Genomic DNA, 22,719 nt, shown 5'->3' on the forward strand with positions numbered 1-22,719 from the left:
ACCTTATAAATTAAGGGGCGTGTTAAGGTCCTTACAGGTTTTTTAGTGTAAAACAGTGCATAAATCATAATCATTGGATCCTTAGATTGAATGATTGTGATAAGCTACATTATTATTAAAAAATTAGCATCATAAGATCCAATGGACGACGAGTGTTTTGTGTTTTTCAAATATTTATATAATATTTTAGACAACACAAACATATCTCCACAATCAATCACATTAATTTTCTAATATAGTATGTGATGTGACGAAAACAATTTCATCCAAAATTAGTGATTTTCTGGGTGATTTAGGTGTCTGATTTTTGAAAAAAGAAACAAAAAAATAATTCCAGAAAAACAAAAAAAAAAGGTGGTGGGGGCATAGTAGCGTCGAGCATTGTGACTGTTTCAATCAATTTCTTCTTCAATTAAGTTTCTCCGATCTTCCGCAGAGATCAATTTCTTCCAATTACTTCCAAAATTTGATTCAAGCTCACTTCCAATTTCTTCCAATCGCCCCCAATTTCTAGCGCCTCGATTCGATTAATTCAATTTGTCAAGAGATCATTCGTTTTCGCCACAATCTTCTGATTAATTCACAGATGCTGATTGATTGGGTTTTTGAGGCGATCAGCTCTGCCGTCAGTTGAAATTGAAATCTGAGAGCTTGATTGACAAGTTAGGGTTTCCAGATTTGGAGCTCTGGGTGCCAATCAGTCGAGGCAGAGACCTCTGCCGCCATCATCTCCGGCAGGTGGATTATGGTCCTTCCTCCGCCCTAGTCGGCCGCGCCCCCACTCTCTGCACTATCTCCCTGCCCCTCAGATGGACTTCGTCAGCCGCCACGCCGGCGCCCCCTCCGATAATCAGCCGCCTACTCCCTCCGCCTCCTCTGCCGCGCCGCCTGAAGAGCCCGAGTATCTGGCGCGGTATGCCGTCGTTAAGCACTCGTGGCGCGGCCGTTACAAGAGAATTCTGTGCATATCCAATCACTCGATTATCACTCTGGATCCAGGCACGCTGGCCGTGACTAATTCGTATGATGTCGGTAGCGATTTTGAAGGAGCTACCCCGATCATTGGGAGGGACGAGACTTCTAATGAGTTTAATATCAGTGTGCGGACTGATGGCCGTGGGAAGTTTAAAGCGATGAAGTTTTCTTCCAAGTATAGGGCGAGTATATTGACTGAACTGCAGCGGATTAGAGGGAACAGAATCGCTGTTGTGGGGGAGTTCCCTGTTCTTCATTTACGAAGGCGGACCTCGGAATGGATCCCTCTTGTAAGTTTTATTATGACTGGTTTCTTTTCTTTGACTTGCTTTGATGATTTCCATGCTATTTATTGGTTTCATTTTGAGGTTCCCTTGATTACTAGCTGAACTACATTCCTTTCTTTCTTGTTGAGAATCGATATTGTCAGAGTTGGTGCAAATTGGTGGAGATTTTTACTGATTGAAGCTTTTATGTAATGAATCCATTATGTATTGCTGGAATTAGAATTGGCTGCTTAGATAATAATATTTCAAACATTTGGTAACAGTAGCAATAAGATATAGCAAAGGGAGCGAAAATATTGCAATATTTCCCCGTTTAGTGGCTTCACTACCTTTTGACATTAAAGCGAAACAAAACCAGGGTTTATATGCTGAAGTTTGAGGAGTATATTGAATATCAATTTCTGGGAGTGAAGAGCTGCATTATTATTATCATCCAAATTGAGATGTATATGTATCCCATCATTAGCTCTTGTACCATAGGAAGCTTACTCATGTAAGGAACAACTTTGGGAGAACTTATGCTTCCATGAATGCTCTTAATTTATGTTGAACTCTCATTCTGGTGCCTTGAATTTTTGTCTTGTGTGGAAAACATATTCTTTGGTAGATGATATATACCTAATATGTTATGTATTTTAGTGTCTATACTTCAAAGGCGACATTGACTGAGAAGCATGTATCATGTGCTCTTCTATTGAATAAGTTTCTGTAGCAAATATTTGCATTCTCCTGTATGGTACCATAACTGAATAATAGGAGTATTTCTGGAGGCCATTACAGGACGACAGTATCATGTTGCACTTGTTTTGATTATTTCCTCTATATTGGAGCTGTCTAGTTTTGTTTAGTTGGTGATATGGGCATTCTTGCTACGGCAGTGCAGTTTCCTTGTTAGGATAACTATTTGGCGTTGTAATTTGTAATTTTGTGATAGTTATTTAACTTATTTGGCATTTTATACTATGTGGGTGACTGGAGGGTTATTTTAGTTTTTTTGTTCCAGCATGTACTCTGGTAAGCATATATTCTTCTTGCTGCAACTGTTCGGGCTCTGTAGAAATTCATTGCAACTGAGGTTGAATTAAACTATTAAATACTAGCATTTGGCTGTTCACAGGATACATTCCAACCTTGAGCAGAAAAATGTATACTAACTCATTCATGGTTAGATTAATGACACTAGATTTGAATACCTTCCCATGAGATGAGGTGACTGGGTATGTTCATTTCATCTGTATTATATAGCTTAAAAATAGACGAGAGTAGCAGGAGCAGGATGATAAAATTTAAAAGGATAAGAATGGCATGATAGCAGTTGCATTTGGTTACAGATAGATGAAGAATATTTACACTTGGAGCCTGCTTTTACTATGGTCAGAATCTTACGAGAAATAAGCAGCCATTGTTTCAGCTATTTTTTTACATTTCTGTTCCCCCCTTGTTACTAGGACATGTCGGTTTAGCTTTTATCATCTGAAACTTGTCTATGCTAAAAAATGTGCACGGTAATTATGTTAAAGTATTCCTCTGCAGAAAATGAAAGTCACTTACATTGGAGTTGAAGTGATTGACTTGAAGACTGGAGATCTTCGATGGTGTTTGGACTTCAGGGATATGGATTCTCCAGCCATACTTCTTCTCTCTGACGCTTTTGGGAGGAAAAATGGTGATAGTGGCGGGTTTGTTCTATGTTCTCTATATGGACGGAAATCTAAAGCATTTCAGGCTTCTTCAGGGACTTCAAATGCTTCCATTATATCGAGTTTGGTATGCCAAATGTGTTTTGCTGGCATTGTCATATTTTAGCCTTACATGTTAATGTTTTAACGTTGTCAGAAAGCTATATAGGAGGGTAAATCTGTGAGCGGTTCTCTTATTTTAAGTTAATTTTCTTTAAACATTCTTTTCCAGACTAAAACTGCAAACGCCATGGTCGGAGTTTCGTTAGTTGTTGATAACTCTCAGTCACTTACTATCACAGAATATGTGAAAAGAAGGGGTAAGATTTAACTTCAAGTTGTACGTTTGAACATTCAGCATATTGTGTCCTTATTTGATTTGCATGGATATTCTGATCTTAAACACATTACATGTAGGTAACGATGCTGTCGGGGCCCAAGAAACTCCTCTCGGTGGTTGGTCTGTTACAAGGTTGCGAACTGCTGCACATGGGATGCTACATTCTTCTGGCTTAAGCCTTGCAATTGGACCAAAAGGGGGACTTGGGGACTTGGGTGACGCTGTCTTTCGTCAACTTATCCTAACAAAGGCCTCACTTGTTGAAAGACGCCCAGAAAACTATGAAGTAAGTCCGTCTTTAGTAATGCATTTACTTAGGATCAAATGCTCTGAGCTTTCAGATGTTCTTTTCAAGAAGACATTCTTATCACCGTAGAGAGGTGCCTACATTACCCTTTGAGAGAATGGTACCTTTTAACATTTGTTTATTAGGCTCCATATCAGCATTTCATGTAAAAAAAATATTGGTGTGAAATTGCCGACCGTCTCTCCCTTACAAGCAGGGTCAGCTTTGATTTCAGTTGTAATCAAGAAAACCTTCCTAACACTGTTGGGAGCCTAACCTAAGAGAATAAGTGCTGCACACATTTGTATCTTGATCTAACCATATATAATTCGTGTGAAAGAAATATGTATTCATTAATTGGTGCCAGAGGAATCTTCCCCTGTGCAGGTTTGGTTGCTCACTATTCGACATCGCTCCTCTTATGTTTAATTACTTTTATATTGGAATTTTCTTGTGGGCCATTCCTACTTAGTAATCTGGTCTGTCACGTTTGTTCAATAATAATACTAGTGTGCCACTGTCATCTGATGTTTATATGCCCCCTCACGTGTTCGCAATTAATTGCTACCCACCCCATACACCTTTCTAACGCTACATGCCTGTAATACGTGAACCGGAGATTTTTTGTTTGGGGGCCTTTGTCCTGACTTTGATGCAATGTTGAATGACCACCTCATCCAGAATCTCAAGTTTGAAGGAAAACTATTTAATATTTTTTAACATTCCAAAAAATTAACTCTGACCAAATATGCATGAATCTTTCATATTCTATCTCAAGTTGTAAAAGTGGAAGAAACTGGTAGAGCACAGTCAGTGATGTTGGAGATTTTAATTTCCATGGAGCTGTGTGCAACTAGTGTCTATTTCATATGTTACTAAATATGATGATTGTAGTAATGCTTTGTCACGCTCTGGACAAATACTTCAATTTTCAAATGAGATATTTGACAGTTCATAAAGATCGAGTGGTCACATTCTCACTCAATTGGTGCAGGCTGTAATTGTTAGGCCCTTATCTTCAGTTGGTGCTCTTGTTCGATTTGCTGAGGAGCCACAGATGTTCGCTGTGGAATTTAATGATGGATGTCCCATTCATGTGAGTCCATTTGGTTTACTTGTGCACTATTTAAGGCTCCAAGACTCTGGGTTTTAACGAAAAGGATTTGGAAGATTCATTCTCATCTGTTATAATTATTTCAGGTATATGCTAGCACGTCTCGTGATAGCTTGCTCGCAGCAGTTCTGGATGTGTTGCAAACTGAAGTAAGTGAAATTTTACCTGCAATTTTCCTCGTCTAAGGTTTAGTTTCTAGTGTGCTAACCACCCAACACAATTGTTTCATTTCATTTTCACTACAATACCCATTTAAAAAGAAAAACTAATAAACCTAAAACCTTTATCATCAATCTCAGTCCTGTATGATTGCAGTTGGACCCACTACTTGGATATTGTTCTTTTCAAACTAACCGCTAATTTAAAGCAGGCCAGGTTATACTATAAAAGAAGTATCATCAACCAGACCTTTGTTTCTTAGTCGATTAACTAGTAATTAGAGAGTCTGACGGATTCCGGATGCATGTCTACTGATTTTGAATTGAAGTCAGTTTGACTAGTATTGCTCTACATCTATTATTCATGGAAATTGATTTTACATTAGCAATTATGTACAAAATATGCTCAGTATGCTATGGCTTTGACTTGTGCAGGGTCAATGCCCAGTGCCTGTTTTGCCAAGGTTGACGATGCCTGGCCATCGGATTGATCCTCCTTGTGGCAGAGTTCAGTTATTATTTCCCCAGCAGCCACAGCGACCTGTTGCTGATATGGAATCCTCAACAATGCATTTAAAACACCTTGCAGCCGCTGCAAAAGATGCCGTGGCTGAAGGAGGCTCTATTCCTGGTTCAAGAGCTAAATTGTGGCGGAGGATAAGGGAATTTAATGCATGCATTCCATTTAGTGGAGTTCCCTCTACCGTTGAAGTACCTGAGGTGACTCTGATGGCATTGATCACATTGCTTCCTGCTGCTCCAAATCTCCCTCCAGAGTCCCTACCTTTGCCACCACCTTCGCCTAAAGCAGCTGCTACTGTAATTGGTTTCATTGGATGCTTACGCAGGTTGCTCTCGTCAAAAAATGCTGCTTCGCATGTGATGTCATTTCCTGCTGCTGTTGGACGAATAATGGGCCTTCTCAGAAATGGTTCTGAGGGAGTAGCTGCTGAATCTATAGGGCTTATTGCTATGCTTATTGGTGGTGGTCCAGGGGATGCAGCTATGTTATCAGATACTAAGGGAGAACAACATGCAACAATAATGCATACAAAATCTGTACTATTTGCTGAACAAAGTAACCTGAATATTCTTGTTAACAGAATAAAACCTACCTCCGTTTCACCATTGTTATCAATGACCATTGTTGAAGTTCTCGAAGCTATGATATGCGAGCCACACTGTGAAACTACCCAGTACACAGTGTTTGTTGAATTACTGCGCCTCGTAGCTGGGCTGCGTCGTCGCTTGTTTGCATTATTTGGACATCCTGCAGAAAGTGTCCGAGAAACTGTGGCTGTAGTTATGCGTTCAATAGCAGAAGAAGATGCTGTTGCTGCTGAATCAATGAGAGATGCCGCTTTACGTGATGGTGCATTGCTGCGGCATCTATTACATGCATTCTACCTTCCTGCTGGTGAAAGACGTGATGTCAGCCGGCAACTTGTTGCTTTGTGGGCAGATTCTTATCAACCTGCCCTTGGATTGTTGTCTAGGGTTCTACCACCTGGGCTGGTTGCATATTTGTACACTAGATCAAATGGAGCAGAAGATGAAGATATATCTAATCAGGAACTTTCCTTGATGAGTAAAAGACAGAGGCGATTACTCCAACGAAGAAGAAATCGTCCTGTTGGAATCCCCTCTCAAGGCCCGGGCTTGCCTTCTGTTAATGACACTGAAGGCACCGTACGAGAGCAAGTACAACAGATAAATGGACATGCAAGAGGATTAGAAGGATATTGCAACTTGGCAGATGATTCAGCTAGTGGGTACATTCCGTCTGTTCATCCTTCGCGAATTCACCACAGTGACAACAATGATCTTCCTGCTGCAGTGGTCCCTCAAAGTGATCAGTCATCAGCTGTTGCTTCATCTGATAATTATGCAGCATTTGGGCCTACTGGAGCAAATGTCACGAGCAGACTTGACTCTGATATTGGTTCATCTAGCCCCCATAATTCAGGAATCCCTGCTCCTGCCCAGGTGGTTACAGAGAATGCACCAGTGGGGTGCGGAAGATTGCTATTAAATTGGCCTGGTTTCTGGAGAGCTTTTGGTCTTGACCACAATCGTGCTGACTTGATCTGGAATGAGCGTACTCGGCAGGAGTTGATGGAAGCTTTACAGGCTGAGGTTCACAAATTAGATCTTGAGAAAGGAAGAACTGAGGATATTGTTCCTGGGGCTACATCCAAGGAAGCTGTGAGTGGGAAAGAGACCATGCCACAGATATCATGGAACTATGCTGAATTTGCTGTTCGGTATCCTAGCCTGGCGAAGGAAGTTTGTGTTGGTCAATATTATCTGCGCCTGCTGCTTGAGAGTGGAGCTAGCGGTAGAGCTAAGGACTTTCCACTGCGTGACCCAGTTGCATTTTTCAGAGCACTTTATCATCGGTTCCTCTGTGATGCTGACATTGGGCTGACGGTAGATGGCGCTGTTCCTGATGAAATGGGTTCATCTGATGATTGGTGTGATTTGGGAAGATTAGATGGTTTTGGCGGAGGGGGTGGTTCCTTAGTCAGGGAGCTCTGTGCAAGAGCGATGGCAATTGTATATGAGCAACATTATACCTTGGTAGGACCATTCGAAGGAACTGCACATGTTACAGTACTAGTGGATCGAACAAATGATAGAGCTCTAAGACACCGGCTTCTTCTCCTTTTAAAGGTAAGTCAGTGCACTACTCCAGTTCCTCTCCTTTAACCACTGTAGAAATAAAAAATATCAAACTCAAAATTCTGGTAAAAAGAATTTAAGCTGGAAAGACATATACAGTCTACAAATTAGGGTGTAGCCTTTTACGTCTTTCTCATCCTATTGAAGTTGGTACCAAAAGAAACTTGGGCTATTATATAGTTGTCTTTGCAATTCATTTACATACTAGAGCAAATGTAGAATCGAAGGCTAAAAGTTCAGCAATTTTGGCATGTATTTGATTTTGAAAACACATTTATGGACTCAATCAATCCGGAGTCTAAGTACACAGTCATGGTTTTTATTACAACACCCAATTGAGTTGAAAAAGGGACTCATGGAACCTGCCATGTAATTCCCACATTATATTTTGTAGATGTTCATGTTCGGTGTAAGGGAGGCACAGTGCAATACTCACATGAAATAGTGAAGCTTGTTACTCATACTCACTTATGCATGCTTAACTTTGCTACTTTTGACTGTCAATGAAATTTCATTTTCTATATATAGTTCCTCATTTTAACCTTAATATTTGTTGCCAACCTATTTATCTTTCTTGTTTGCAATTGATCTGTTGCTTTACCTGTTGTCATCTAGGGCCATGTTGTTACTGGATCAGAGCACGACTGTTATAATTAAAACTTTGAATATCTGGATATCTTTAAGCTAATTCCATTTCTGCTTTTGGTTTAGGTTTTGATGAAAGTTCTTTCAAATGTGGAGGCATGTGTTTTGGTTGGAGGATGTGTGCTTGCTGTTGATTTACTAACCGTTGTCCACGAGGCTTCAGAAAGAACTGCTATACCATTGCAGTCTAACTTAATTGCTGCTACTGCTTTCATGGAACCCTTGAAAGAATGGATGGTCACCGACAAGAACAATACCCAAGTTGGGCCCGTTGAGAAGGACACTGTTAGAAGGTTTTGGTCAAAAAATGAAATTGACTGGACGACCAGATGCTGGGCATCAGGGATGCCTGACTGGAAGAGACTAAGAGACATCCGTGAGCTTAGGTGGGCAATGGCTGTTCGAGTTCCTGTTCTTACTCCAGTTCAGGTATAGCATTATAGAGCATGGTAACGATGTCAACTACATGAAAGTTTTGTTACTTTTTCATTTACTTCGAAAATCAATATGACTCCAAGAGCTTATAAGATGTTTGAAGGAGTTAAGGAGCTTGTAAGCTAAGCCAAACACCCTCTTAGTATAATTTTCCTCACAATGCGATAAATTCTTTAAGTGAACTGGTCTCAATTCCTGCGTGAAATGGTTCTAGGTTCAGTCATCAGTCTACAGCAAGCAGTCTAAGAACCTCAGGAGTACCTTCATTCAAGTCATGGATTTAGCCAATGCATGTTAGTATTAGGTACTGACACTTTCTATACAAACTTTTTAAAAAATCTATAAATAAAAACACAGAATTTTAACCATTATCTGTACTTATTTACCATATTGGTTGTTAATGTAATAAATATGATTAAGAGTTTCCTTTTACGCTGTACATGTAGGCTTAGGAAATCTAGGAGTCAAGCAGAGCCTTGGCAAAAGAATCAGATAGCATTAGTTTGAGCGTTGTTCAGTCATTTGATGTATCTGAACTGTAGTTGTGTTGCTTGGTTTATAGTGTTCCTAAAATGTGTTGGTACTTGGTACCTTGTTCAGGTAGCAGAGGTGGCACTTTCCATATTACACAGCATGGTAGCTGCTCATTCAGATATCGATGATGCAGGAGAGATTGTTACTCCGACACCTAGAGTAAAGGGAATCTTGTCAAGTCCACGCTGTCTTCCACATATAGCTCAGGTGATATTATTGTGCCGTCCTTGAATTGGTCATCTGCAGGTGTCTGTATTTGTCCTCAGATATTATGTGCTCGTTAATGTTGAAATCCTGTAAATTGCTAAAGCTACTTATTTTCCTATCTATGATTTATATAACCTGTTAATCTGAAATAGGAGGTTACAGAAAAACAAAAAGGTCAAAAGTGCTAATCTCATGCCACCACCCGTTATTACAAAGAGTTAACATCCGAGGCTTTAATTTATAGTAATTTGCTTGCATGAAAGGGGGTTATCACTTGTGGAGTATATTTTTCTGACAAACTATAAAGACTGCAAGGATTTGTTTCTACTATGGCTTTCCTCATCATCCCTTTTTGTTTAAATTCCTTTGTCATTAATATTCCTCTTTGGTATCTTACTGGAAAATATCAGCTTTTAGATGTGGTAAACTTTCAATGATATCTTTGTTTAGGAGGTGGCCTTACTCATTTTCTTCATCTTCTTTTAGATTATATATGCATTCATCACTGTTGATTTTTGAGCAGTTTCTTTTTTTATTCCTGATTGCAGCGCAGTGAACGTTAATTGTATTTATCTATCATATAGAACATTTTTGCCTGAATAATATCTAATGCAGGCTTTGCTTTCTGGTGAACCAACCATAGTTGAGGCTGCCGCTGCTTTGCTTAAGGCTATAGTTACCAGGAATCCCAAAGCCATGATAAGATTATACAGTACAGGCGCCTTTTATTTTGCCCTGGCATATCCTGGATCTAATCTTCATTCAATTGCCCAGCTTTTCTCTATGACTCATGTTCACCAAGCTTTTCATGGAGGGGAGGAAGCTGCAGTCTCCTCTTCTCTACCTTTAGCAAAACGAAGTGTTCTGGGGGGCCTCTTACCTGAGTCATTGCTCTATGTACTGGAACGTAGTGGGCCAGTTGCTTTTGCAGCAGCAATGGTCTCTGATTCAGACACTCCTGAAATTATTTGGACACATAAGATGCGAGCAGAGAATCTAATATGCCAGGTACTGCTATTCCTGCAATTAGGATTCTGAGATTCTCTTAATCATGCAAAACCATTCTCCAGAGAATTTAATTAATATTATGGAATATATACTGCTGGTATTATCCTAGAAGCTCATAAGTAATACATCTAATAGTAATATCAATTATGGTTTTGTTTTTATAGGTTCTGCAGCATCTTGGTGATTTCCCTCAGAAATTGTCACAACATTGCCATTCCTTATATGATTATGCTCCAATGCCCCCAGTTACATATCCAGAGCTGAAGGATGAAATGTGGTGTCACCGTTATTATCTTAGAAACTTGTGTGATGAAATTAGATTTCCTAGTTGGCCAATTGTTGAACATGTTGAGTTTTTGCAATCATTGCTGGTAATGTGGCGAGAGGAATTAACTCGAAGGCCAATGGATCTTTCTGAAGAAGAAGCTTGTAGGATACTGGAGATTTCAATTGAAGAAGTGACAAGGGATGATGCGCCTACAAAACGAGGATTTGGATCACTTGAGGACATATCAAAGCAGATCGAGAATATTGACGAGGAGAAGCTCAAAAGACAGTATAGAAAACTTGCAATGAAATATCACCCAGACAAAAATCCTGAAGGGAGAGAGAAGTTTCTAGGAGTGCAAAAAGCTTATGAATGCCTGCAGGTACGTTCAAGATTAAAATCTTATCTATTCATCAGATCGGCAACTGCATCTATTTTTTAAACCAAAATGGAACTTAACAGATAACCAGGTCTCATAATTGTAAAAGAAAAACAAAATGGAACTTAGCAGATACTGGTGTCCTATAGTTTATGTGATTTCAGTTTGGTCCAATAAAGATGGTGTCAAGGGACTGGGGTAAAAACAAGAGAAATTTAAGATTTGTGTCTGTTACCACTTATCAACCATCGACAAGTGGAGCATATTTCTTAATTTCATTCTTTATTATCGTCAATTGAGACTAAAAATACTAGCATTTAGTGAGTTACACAAATACTTTTCAGATATTGTCCAGAAGTTTTTCATTGGTTAGAGTGCTGCTCTTGCAAATTTAGCTTACTTTTAAACTGTCCATATCAAGAAGAGAGATGGTGTCCTAGCTGATGTTGATATTTTAAGTTGGGACATTTGCTAAACATCTTATCATAGATGATACCAAATTAGTAAAAATGCTTTGTATGGGCTGAGGGTGCATTTGGATTATATATCTATTATTTGGTAATTACCTAGGTCATTTTGCATAGTATTTCACCATCTTTTCTTAATCAAATGCTGTATTCATCCTCTTCAGGCAACTATGCAAGGGTTGCAGGGACCTCAAACTTGGAGGTTGTTGCTTCTCTTAAAGGGCCAATGTATCCTATACAGGCGTTATGGGACTGTCTTGATGCCGTTCAAATATGCTGGGTATCCAATGTTGTTAAATGCCATTACAGTGGATAAAGATGATACTAATTTTCTTTCTTCTGATCGAGCACCTCTCTTAATTGCAGCCTCGGAGCTTGTTTCGCTGACGTAAACTCACTCTTCCATTTAGTTTCCATATCATTGTTATTTGCAAATACTCTCCACTTTATTTATTCAGCTCACACAATCTTTACAATGTGTACCTAATTTAGGTGTGGTTCCTCTTCATTGAATGGTGAAGAGCTTGTGAGGGATGGTGGAATACCACTTCTTGCTACTCTTCTTTCTCGATGCATGTGTGTGGTCCAACCGACGACTCCTTCCAGTGAACCATCTGCCACTATTGTTGCCAACATAATGCAAACATTTTCTGTCATAAGTCAGTTTGAAAGTGCCAGAACAGAAATGCTTGAGTTCTCTGGTTTAGTTGATGACATTGTTCATTGCACGGAACTTGAGCTGGTCCCAGCAGCTGTTGATGCTGCGCTTCAGACTATTGCTCATGTTTCTATCTCCTCCGAATTTCAAACTGCTCTTTTGAAGGCTGGTGCCCTCTGGTAAGTGGGATTATGTAATGATTATGTGTCTAGGTTCATGACTTTATCTAAGTTCTACAATGGAGTTCCATTTGACTGGATGTTTGCAAGAAATTAGGGTTAGATGATTTGATTTTTATGATTAATTATGCATTTTCTATGATGATCTTTGATTGCTCCCTGATTTGATGCTCTTAGCGATAAAATTTTTTATGGCAACTGTACTTATGGACCATGGTGCTCCTCTCTAGCTTCTCTGCTAATGGAATAGGCTTTGTTTAGATTTTCTTGGAAGGAAGGTTACTGTAAAATGTCTCATATTCTATTATTGAGAATAAGTTCCTCTTTGAACTGCTGTTGAATTTCGTTAGAGGACTGTTCTTTGAAAGACCCATGTATGAAGTGTGAAGCTGCAGTTGATGAACAATGTCAATTTGTAGTTCATTGCAGTAGTTGCCTGATGCATCTTGTGTTTCTGGTGAAAGGCTGTTTTTTCCCGAGTCCATTCCATTTCAGATGTGGCCTTATAGAGCTGACTTTTTTGCATGGTCAGGTACCTAATACCGTTATTGCTTCAGTATGATTCAACTGCTGAGGAATCAGATAAGGTTGGTGCTCATGGTGTTGGTACTAGTGTTCAAATAGCAAAAAATTCACATGCTGTTCAGGCATCTAATGCCTTGTCAAGGCTTAGTGGTTTGGGCAGCAGTGACTCTCCGGCACCCTATAATGAAGCTGCAGCTGATGCCCTTAAAGCTTTACTGACTCCTAAACTTGCAAGCATGCTGAAAGAGAACTCACCCAAAGATCTCTTGTCCATATTAAACTCAAACTTGGAATCTCCTGAGGTAAGAGAACTCACCCAAAGATCTCTTGTCCTTCAGTTTCTCAAGGCGTAGCTTTCTTTCTTGCATCGTAATTATATTAGTTTAACTTGTGAATTGTGATTGTGAAATTCTATGGAATTATTGTTGGATGTGTTTTCAGATGCCTTGATGTGTAGAAAATTTTTATCAGAAGTAGAAAAGTGAGATAGGATAGAACCCCCTTGCAATATATTTTACACATTTTTGCTATTGCTAAGCTCAAACATATGCCTACGAAGTCTTTTAGGCTTTAATTACTTGGTATGATGCTCCCATAACGATTCTATGAGTGATTTGAATTCGAACATTTGTTAGTTAGCATTTCATTATCTAGATTTGAAGTTTCACAACACAGATGAATGTTGTATGGAGCTCCATGTCGAGTGGTCTGTTGTGTGTGCCATATTATATGTACATAGAGCATGATGCAACCTGTCTTTATATTGTTTTGCAGATAATCTGGAATTCCTCCACTCGAGCAGAACTGTTGAATTTTGTGGAGGAGCAGAGTGCAAGCCTCAGACAAGAGGGCTCATGTGAACTGAGAGATTCACATTCCTTTCTTTATGAAGCAATATCTAAGGAACTGTATATTGGCAATGTATACTTGAGAGTCTATAATGATCAACCAGATTCTGAACTTACTGAACCTGAGAGTTTCTGTCTTGCCCTAGTTGATTATATATCACATCTTGTGCATAATGCACCTGCCGCAATTAATCAAGTTAATGGTGATGTATCCACTGAATCATCTGGCGAGCATCCCTCCTCTGATGATTCTTCAGCATCTGTTGATGGGAAGCCTACAAACAGGGAGGAAACTGAGTTAATAAAGAATCTCCAATTTGGTCTGCTATCTCTCCAGGTACAAATTGGGCTGTTTTTGTTATTTCAACACTTGAGTGAGATCTGATTTTTTTTTCTGTAAATGCAGCACTTATTGACGAAAAATCCCAATTTAGCTTCTGTTGTGTCCTCAAAGGAAAAGTTAAAACCCCTCTTCGAGTGTTTTTCTCTTCCTGCTGCTTCTACAAGCAACATTCCCCAGCTTTGTTTAAGTGTGCTATCACGCTTGACAACATTTGCCCCTTGCTTGGAGGCTATGGTCGCAGATACCTCGAGTTTGCTTACATTACTACAGATGCTTCATTCATCTCCCAGCTGTCGAGAAGGAGCTCTGCATGTCCTCTACGCCTTGGCAAGCACACCAGAACTTGCATGGGCAGCTGCTAAGCATGGTGGGGTTGTTTTCATTCTAGAGGTGCTCTTGCCTATAAAAGGTATACTGATCTGACACATGGTTATTTCTTTGAAATGTTTCTGTCTTGCTTCTAAATAGAAATTCTCTGCAGAAGAGATTCCGCTGCAGCAAAGAGCGGCAGCGGCTTCATTACTAGGAAAGCTTGTTGGGCAGACAATGCATGGGCCCAGAGTTGCAATAGCCCTGGCTAGATTTCTTCCTGATGGCCTCGTCTCTCTGATCAGGGATGGTCCTGGTGAAGCAGTTGTCCTTGCACTTGAGCAAACAACAGAGACTCCAGAACTTGTTTGGACCCCAGCAATGGCAGCATCTCTATCCGCACAACTTGCGACTATGGCTTCAGATCTGTATCGTGAACAGGTGAAAGGGCATCTTGTTGATTGGGATGCAGCCGAACATGCCTCTGGCCAACAGGAAATGAGAGATGAACCTCAGGTATAACTGTTGTATTTTCAGTGTACTCAAGGATGATCGGTTATATCTAAGGACTTGCATTGTTGATTTCCATCTAGGTTGGAGGAATATATGTCCGGTTATTCCTGAAAGACCCCAAATTTCCTCTAAGAAATCCCAAAAGGTTTCTCGAGGGTTTGTTGGATCAGTACCTATCATCAATTGCAGCCACACACTATGATGGCCAAACTGTTGACCCTGAGCTTCCTCTACTTCTTTCTGCTGCCCTGGTCTCTCTGCTGAGAGTCTACCCTGCTCTCGCAGATCATGTTGGATATCTTGGTTATGTGCCCAAACTCGTGTCTGCAGTGGCTTATGAAGCTAGTAGAGAGTCAATGGCTTCAGATACCTATTCATCTGATGATGATACTCCCCAACAAAATATACAGACCCCTCAGGAGCGTGTTCGCCTTAGCTGTTTGCGTGTTCTGCACCAACTTGCTGGCAGCACCATTTGTGCAGAAGCTATGGCAGCCACCAGTGCGGGAATGCCTCAGGTATGTGGTGGGTTTGACTTTTTACTGCACACAAAATAACTGGATAAACATCTAGTAACAAGTTTCCTTTCACATGGCTGATCTTTAATGCAGGTAGTTCCACTTTTAATGAAAGCTATCGGTTGGCAAGGTGGAAGTATCCTTGCTCTTGAAACCTTGAAGCGTGTTGTAGTTGCGGGAAACCGAGCAAGAGATGCACTTGTTGCACAGGGTCTCAAGTGAGTATCTATCTATACAGGAGTATAACATATACTCCCTCCGTCACTTGAAATTATTACCATCCACTTAAATCAATCTGTCTTATGATTACTTCTAATCAGTGCATTATATAATGAGACATTATGTAGTTAGTTGCTACTGTTACAATGCAGAAAATAAGTATAAAGATAATGCAATATCACTCTACTAGCACCGGGTTGTAGGTCGTAGATTTGCTTTGTAATTATATACTACTCCACTATATATATTCTTGAAGTTGCACTGCCAGTATGATTTAATATTGATACGGGATATCGTTTCTGTAGGGTTGGTCTTGTCGAAGTCCTTCTTGGCCTTCTCGATTGGCGAGCTGGAGGAAGAAGTGAGCTCTTTGCGCAGATGAAATGGAATGAGTCAGAAGCAGCGATTGGCAGGGTTCTTGCAATCGAGGTCAGAATCTAACAAATTTGATTGATAGGCTACTGATATTGATGTTTTGATTATTGAATACTCCTATGTCCTGTAACTGGCGATGTTAGTTTTCAGTGTGGCGACCTTTGATAATAATCATTAACCTTTAAATTGTTTATGTTTAGGTTTTACATGCATTTGCAGCAGAAGGGGCGTATTGTACCAAAGTGCGTTCTATACTAGATTCCTCAAGTGTAAGCTGCAACTCCTCAATCTTTCATCTTTTGCATAATATTTACAAATCTAGACCTCAAGACACACTGTATCGAGTCGTCGTTGTGAAACAACGCTGGGTTTCGAAAAATACGTCTCCATTTGTATTAACTAAAAGGGGAGTTTGATGGACTTGCCTTATGCAATAACACAATGCAGGTATGGAATGCCTATAAAGATCAGAGGCATGATCTGTTTCTCCCTTCAAATGCTCAAACTTCACCTGCGGGAGTTGCCGGTCTCATCGAGAGTTCATCATCCAGGCTTACGTACGCAATCGCAGCACCTCCATCACATTCAACTCAATCAAAGCCCCCTACCACTGATTCAAATGGAAGCCAAGGCTAGAGACACCACAATATTTATTCTATATATAGACTTGGCTCAGACAAGAATGATGAGAAAAAGGCATTTTGTATTCATTTTTTCCCTTTGTATAGCAAAATGTACAGTTCTTGATCTCTTTCCATGTCTTGTTTGTCATCATTTTTGTATAGTACAGCAGTTCAGATGATGATGACTTTGTGTATTTCAAAACCAAAATTGTAATACACCCATTTTCACAGTTGGTGACCTCAAACCTATGATTCTTGATTTATAAATGTCAAAATTGTCGTACCCTTTTCCGACTCAACGTCCCGACATCACGGAGAAGGCCATCGAGTAATCCGACGACGACGGATTACCGTGATCCACCGTCGCACCCCTCGGCTGTCGGCGACGATTATCCGTCCTTCCGTCATCATCATCGTCGTCCTCATCGACGGACAAGAGATCCACGATGAGCATCTGCGTGTGGGGCGCCTCCTCCACCGGCCTCCGCCCCTCGAGCATCTCGACCACCTCGGCCATGGTCGGCCTCGTCCTCGGCTTCTCCTGTATGCACCACAGCGCCACCCCGACCATCCGCCGCAGCTCCCGTTCATCCACCCCCGAACCCTCCACCAACAACCGATCATCAACAACCTCCATCAGCTTCCCTTCCTTCAACTTCTCAACCACAATCCTCGGAAAGAACTGAAACTTCTTCTTCGAGTGATGCCCTTTGTCAAGAACAGTTATGCATCTCCTTCCTCCGATCATCTCCAGCAGCACCATTCCGTAGCTGTAAACGTCGCATTTCTCCGATATTCCGTTTTCGAGAAGCCATTCCGGGGCAATGTAGCCTCTGGTGCCGCGGATCGTCGTCGTCTCCACCCGGCTCTCGTCTCTCCCCTTGAGCTTCGATAGTCCGAAATCGGAAACTAGGGCACGGTGATCGCCGTCGAGGAGTATATTCTCCGGCTTGACATCCAAATGCAGCACGCACGATCGGCAATCGTGATGGAGATAGGATAGGGCTTTTGCAACATCCAACGCAACTCTGCATCTGAGATTCCAGCTCAAGCAGCCGCTTCTCTGATTAGCCCTAATTTTGGGGAAAATCCAATTATCCAGCGATCCGTTGAATACGAATTCGTAGACGATGAATCGAGCTCCCTCGCGCGGCGCAATGCAGTAGCCGAGGAGGCGAGCTAGGTTAACGTGCTGCACGCTGGCGATCGCGGCGACCTCGGCTTTGAACGTCTTCTCGCCGCGCTCGTCGCCGCCGTCGATCCGCTTGACGGCGACGGCGGTGCCGTCGCTGAGTATGCCTTTGTAGACGGAGCCGGATCCGCCGCGGCCGATCACCGCGCGGAAGCCGTCCGTCGCCTCCTCCAGCTCGCGGTGGCGGAATTTGGTCGGCACGCCGGCGACTTTGCGGAGGAAGCTGTACTCGATCCGCAGCTCGCGCCCCTGGAAGCTGAGCTGGTGCTCGAGCTGCCTACGCCTGCTATTGTAGCGTGTGCGGATCACGACGATCGCGGCGACGGATAGAATGGCGGCGACGGCGGCGCCGCAGATGAGGTAGAAGGTCTTGGAGAGCTTGAGGGAGAGTCGAGCGATGACGATGGAGATCACGAGCAGCAGGATTACGGCGATGGAGATCAAAATTGCTCTTTTGTCTTCCATCTCCGATCAAATTGTTTCCATGATCAGAGCTTGGAATTTGAGAGGTAAGCGATTCAATTCTGCATTTAAAAATATGATTGAAAGACTTATTCCCAGTTTTTTGGTTTTACTTCTTCTTGATGATTCATGGGCGTTGGCCTACTCTCATTACTATAGAAAATGAAATTTTAAAATAAATAGGGAGTTCAGACTTTTTATTGGATTAATGAATTGATACAAATTTTTATTTAGTTGTTATAGTTATGCAAGTTGCATATTTATATACTCTATATATCTGTACATGCGACTTGATTCTCTTCAATTTCATAAATTATACTCCCTCTGTCCTTTATTAAAAGTTACACTTCCGTTTCTGCACTCGTTTTATAAAAATGATAGTAATAAATAATTTAAGTGGAGAAATGATAAAATAAGAGAGTCTTACTTTACCATTTCTCCACTTTAACTCTTAATTTACCATTTCTCTACTTTAACTCTTACTTTATCATTTCTGCACTATAACTATTTATTACTATCATTTTTATAAAACGAGTATAGAAACGGAAGTGTGACTCCTAATGGTCAATATATTCGCAATAGAGAAAGGATTGACGCCACTGAAAACGCAAGATTTTATATTGAAGTGCTTTAGATCTAGATTTATTTAAGACCAAAAAAAGAAGTCTTCAACTAAGTGTGTGTGTGAGAAAGAGAGATAGAGAGACTTTTATCATTATTATCTTTGACAATATGGTTTATAATGTTCATTTAAGAACATGGGCTAGAAGTATCTTTCAAATTAAGTTGTGATTTTAAGATAAAACAAAGTTTTGTAGATGTATGTATCAATAGCATGAGCTGATTATTCTTGACTAGGAAAAGAAGACCTTAATCACTAGGAAACAATGTTCTTACAATCAAGCAATAACACCACAAGAATATAGATTGAAACAAATCATACAAGCTCACAAATATTGGTGCATCCTTCATTATTCATCATCCAACCCCTTTTAAGAAGATAATTAATCACAAAGCTCATCCCATTTAATTTGTAGAAACATGGAAAGAACTTGGGTCGCGTGGATAATACTATTCCATTAATTTCCGAAACAACGAGATGACATACGCTTAAACATTCTATTTTCACTCACGAACAAAAAAAAATAAAAGGTTAGCCAGAAGAAACTTTAACCGTAACGTAGTAACGTAGTAAGACACATTTTGTGCATTAGACACATATATTATACAGTATGATTATTCGATTTTTAATATGATTGAGTACATGAATAAAATCTAAAAGGCACGTTTACAAGTAATGCTGCATCCTTCATCATATACCATCCAGTCCCAGTTTAAAAGATAGCCAAGCATAGAGGTCATCCATTTCCTCTGGAATAACATTGTGGTCAAGCCTGTATGATTATGATACATTTTGTAAATTGTAACAATCATTTGAAGTAATTGACTAATGCTAACTGCAGAAGATGGCTTACATGGCATAGGATTTAAACGTGACATCTCGAAATCCAGTTGAAATGAACATCTTATAGGACTTGGCACCAAATTTATAATCAACCATATCATCTTCTGCATTGCATTGTTGTTAAGCAGTGTCATCAAACATGTAGTTGTGTAGAGAAATTGTTGAATTCATGTTCGATCAATTGATATCCTTGAATATTTTTTAGTGGTTCAACATTCGTTTACCTCTTTCCACGTTAATATGGATAGGGATGTTAATGCAACTCGAAACCAACTGCTTACCTTTGCCGTGCGAAAGCAGAATAGGCAAGTATGCAGCACGCGCAGATGCAACAGCCACACCTTCTATTTTGTCACTCAGAGTGCTGGAAAAGCAAATGGTAAGAAATCATTTTGTGATGATGAAGAAACATAAATTTAAAAGTGATAGTGTTGGTACAAACTCTGCCAATGGAAGCCAACCGCTTAGTCCAAAAATAGCACTTATATTTTGGGAGAAGTTTTCGCCATTCTCAAATTTCCCTCTTACAAAACATGTAGCACAATATAGCGACTGGGCCGCACCCATACTGAACCCTCCGATCCCGAGTTTTACTGTCAAAATATACTTTGTGTTAAACATTAATTCAACCGGAATAACGTGATCGCACAGGGTGTACGTTTAATTAGGGGCAAAATCATCACTTTATTCTTTAGAGTTTCCAAACCTCTTACAAATAGCGGCTTTCAACCTCATACAAAAATGTCATTTTTGTTCATGGATTTCCATTCCTAGATGAGTTATCACCCCTATCAAACATGGCCTTACAAACATGGATTAATTTTCTATTTATTGTAGAAAGAAAACTCACTATGAGCAGGTTCATTAGCCAATAAGCTTGCAACATATGCAGCTGAAGCTTCCAAACCATCCACGTCATCATAGCCATCATAAAGCTCATTCACATCAAACCCTGACCATATATAAATCATTTTCATCATTTGAATTTAGATTTTAGGAAGTTAATGATCACTTACACTAACTCTAACTTACAAGCTGTTGTTGTAGAGCCTCCAATCACAGTTACTGGTCTTTTAGGAGCAGTTGGGCAGATCCACTTTATCTGATACTCCATCCGTCCACGATTAAATGTCTTAAATTGACTTGGCATAGGTTTTAAAAAATGTAACAAAAAGTGGGTAGAAAAAGTTGATTACTGAAGTCTGGGTTCTACTTTTATATACTACTATTAGTTTTAAAATAAAATGTGAATGAGATGAGTTAATAGAATATGAGGTTCATTACCAAAAATAGTAAAATGTAAATAAGACACTTAATTGTGAATGGATGAAAAAGAAAACTTGAAGACACTTAATCGTGGACTGAGGGAGTAACATAAAATTAATCATTACAACTGAATATTAATTCAGCCTTACATTTGGAAGGGCAGTGGTTTCAAAGAGAGTACACCAGCTGCAAATACACAGTTTGTTAATACATATGGGTGTCATGACTAATTATTAGTGTATATAATAATTTATCTAAGATTAAGTTGTGTGATTATTTTAATTATGGATAATTATCACATAATTATTCATAGGATAGTGATATAATGCAAACTTATATATTGTATAAACTCCAAACTATGATTTGGACCATTAAAAAATATTAACAGATGACAAAATAGTAGCAACAGAAAATGACAATGTCAACACAATATCAACACAACATCAACCGTTGACCCTATGTTGATATTTTCTGTTGCCACTATTGTGTCTGTTGACATTTTTTAATGGTGCAGATCATAGTTTGGAGTTTGTACAATATTTAGAATTTGCATTTGATCACGTTCCATTATTCATATATATGAATAAATTATAAAATTCAATCACATGAACCAAACACAATAGTACATATTTAATTAATTCTGAGATATAATCTTACAAACCGAAACATCCATATATAACAATCCTAAAACAAAATGTATTTGTGAGTTGAGAGATTGATTACCTATACCCATCGCTTGCAATGCCATGGAGCCACACTATGGTTGCTTGGTGTTCACCTTCAGGGCTCACCACATAGGTTGGTCCAAACTCATGACTCCTCACACCAGCTGCATTAAGAATTGTTAGAATCAATAGAATTGAACGAAAAAGGGAGAAATTGAAATAAAAATATTTTAATTTAAAACAAGACTAACCAGAAGTGGAAGCTGAATGGGAAGTGTTCCTCCCAAATGATGTGAATGAATACAGCAGCTTCATTACTGCAAACAACATTACATACATTTCGTAGAACCTTGCAAATTAATTGTAATAATCACTGAAAAAGAAGGCACAATCTTTGATATGACAAATTGAAGAAGACAAAGCTATTATTTGAGTTGAGTGGCATATAAATGAGGGATTTTTTATTATCTTTCAGTATATGCATTGGAATTTGGATCCATGCGGTGCTACCAGGATCGTAATAAAATATGCATATATTTAAAATAATGCACGCAGAGATCTTGAAATAGCGGTTTCCAAAAAATCCACCACTAGCCCAAAATTACATAATTATAAATTCTAGAAAATATTCAATTTTTTTGAGATTTTTATTATTCCCTCTAGCTAATTCAAGATGTACACATGCTCATTCAAGTTGTACACGTTCAAGAATGACAATAAAATTTTAAATAAAGTAGTTGAATATGATTAAGTAGAGTAATAAATGTGATTGATTATTTTTATAATGAAAATGATAAGAAGAACTTGTTTTCAAATATGTGAAGTGAATTTTGAGTGGGGCAAATAAAAGGAAAATGTGGACATTTTGAATAAGACGGAAACAATACTATCTTTCAGTGTATGCTTGGGGGTTTGGATCCCCTATTGTGGCTGACAATACAGCAGAAGATGCTATTCCACACATCCAATTATTTTATAATGAAAAAAATACTTTAATGCTATAACTGGCAAAATAAAATAATAAAATGTGTGGAACAATATACGCTGCTATACTATCAGCCACAACAGAGTATCCAAACTTGTATGCCTTGTTGT

At 39.5% G+C, this 22,719-nt stretch overlaps 2 protein-coding genes and 1 pseudogene across 4 annotated transcripts; 1 reads left to right on the plus strand and 2 right to left on the minus strand.

Annotated features, from left to right (window-relative positions):
• Nucleotides 1-337: 337 nt before the first annotated feature.
• On the plus strand, nt 338-16,819 carry GRV2 (DNAJ heat shock N-terminal domain-containing protein). 2 transcript variants are annotated; one of them, XM_089056467.1, is made up of 22 exons: nt 338-1,265; nt 2,796-3,029; nt 3,174-3,261; nt 3,359-3,567; nt 4,562-4,663; nt 4,768-4,830; nt 5,275-7,512; nt 8,233-8,595; nt 9,202-9,342; nt 9,958-10,350; nt 10,515-11,000; nt 11,629-11,852; nt 11,957-12,301; nt 12,834-13,128; nt 13,601-14,011; nt 14,081-14,426; nt 14,499-14,842; nt 14,920-15,357; nt 15,451-15,575; nt 15,882-16,005; nt 16,152-16,220; nt 16,399-16,819. In XM_089056467.1, the coding sequence occupies exons 1-22, from the start codon at nt 810-812 to the stop codon at nt 16,585-16,587; spliced, it is 7,683 nt and encodes a 2,560-aa protein (XP_088912593.1). In that variant the 5' UTR covers nt 338-809; the 3' UTR covers nt 16,588-16,819. The 2 variants fall into 2 exon arrangements, with proteins under 2 accessions (XP_088912593.1, XP_088912594.1); XM_089056468.1 differs by having other exon boundaries at nt 14,502-14,842.
• LOC125196054 (putative receptor-like protein kinase At5g20050 pseudogene) lies at nt 16,635-18,484 on the minus strand (annotated as a pseudogene).
• Nucleotides 18,485-19,391: 907 nt separating this feature from the next.
• Nucleotides 19,392-22,045, minus strand: LOC125195704 (acyl-protein thioesterase 1-like). 2 transcript variants are annotated; one of them, XM_089057622.1, is made up of 9 exons: nt 21,876-22,045; nt 21,683-21,788; nt 21,109-21,145; nt 20,726-20,795; nt 20,544-20,645; nt 20,136-20,286; nt 19,975-20,057; nt 19,704-19,794; nt 19,392-19,622 (listed from the first exon to the last, which is right to left on the minus strand). In XM_089057622.1, exons 1-9 carry the CDS (start codon nt 21,961-21,963, stop codon nt 19,541-19,543), a joined length of 810 nt encoding a protein of 269 aa, XP_088913748.1. In that variant the 5' UTR covers nt 21,964-22,045; the 3' UTR covers nt 19,392-19,540. The 2 variants fall into 2 exon arrangements, with proteins under 2 accessions (XP_088913748.1, XP_088913747.1); XM_089057621.1 differs by having other exon boundaries at nt 19,393-19,622; nt 19,704-19,797.
• Between the last annotated feature and the right edge of the window lie 674 nt (nt 22,046-22,719).

The sequence above is a fragment of the Salvia hispanica genome, chromosome 4 (assembly GCF_029641045.1).
Source record: "Salvia hispanica isolate PSC_SH4W2 chromosome 4, Shi_PSC_v1, whole genome shotgun sequence".
In the NCBI taxonomy this organism is placed as follows: domain Eukaryota; kingdom Viridiplantae; phylum Streptophyta; class Magnoliopsida; order Lamiales; family Lamiaceae; genus Salvia; species Salvia hispanica.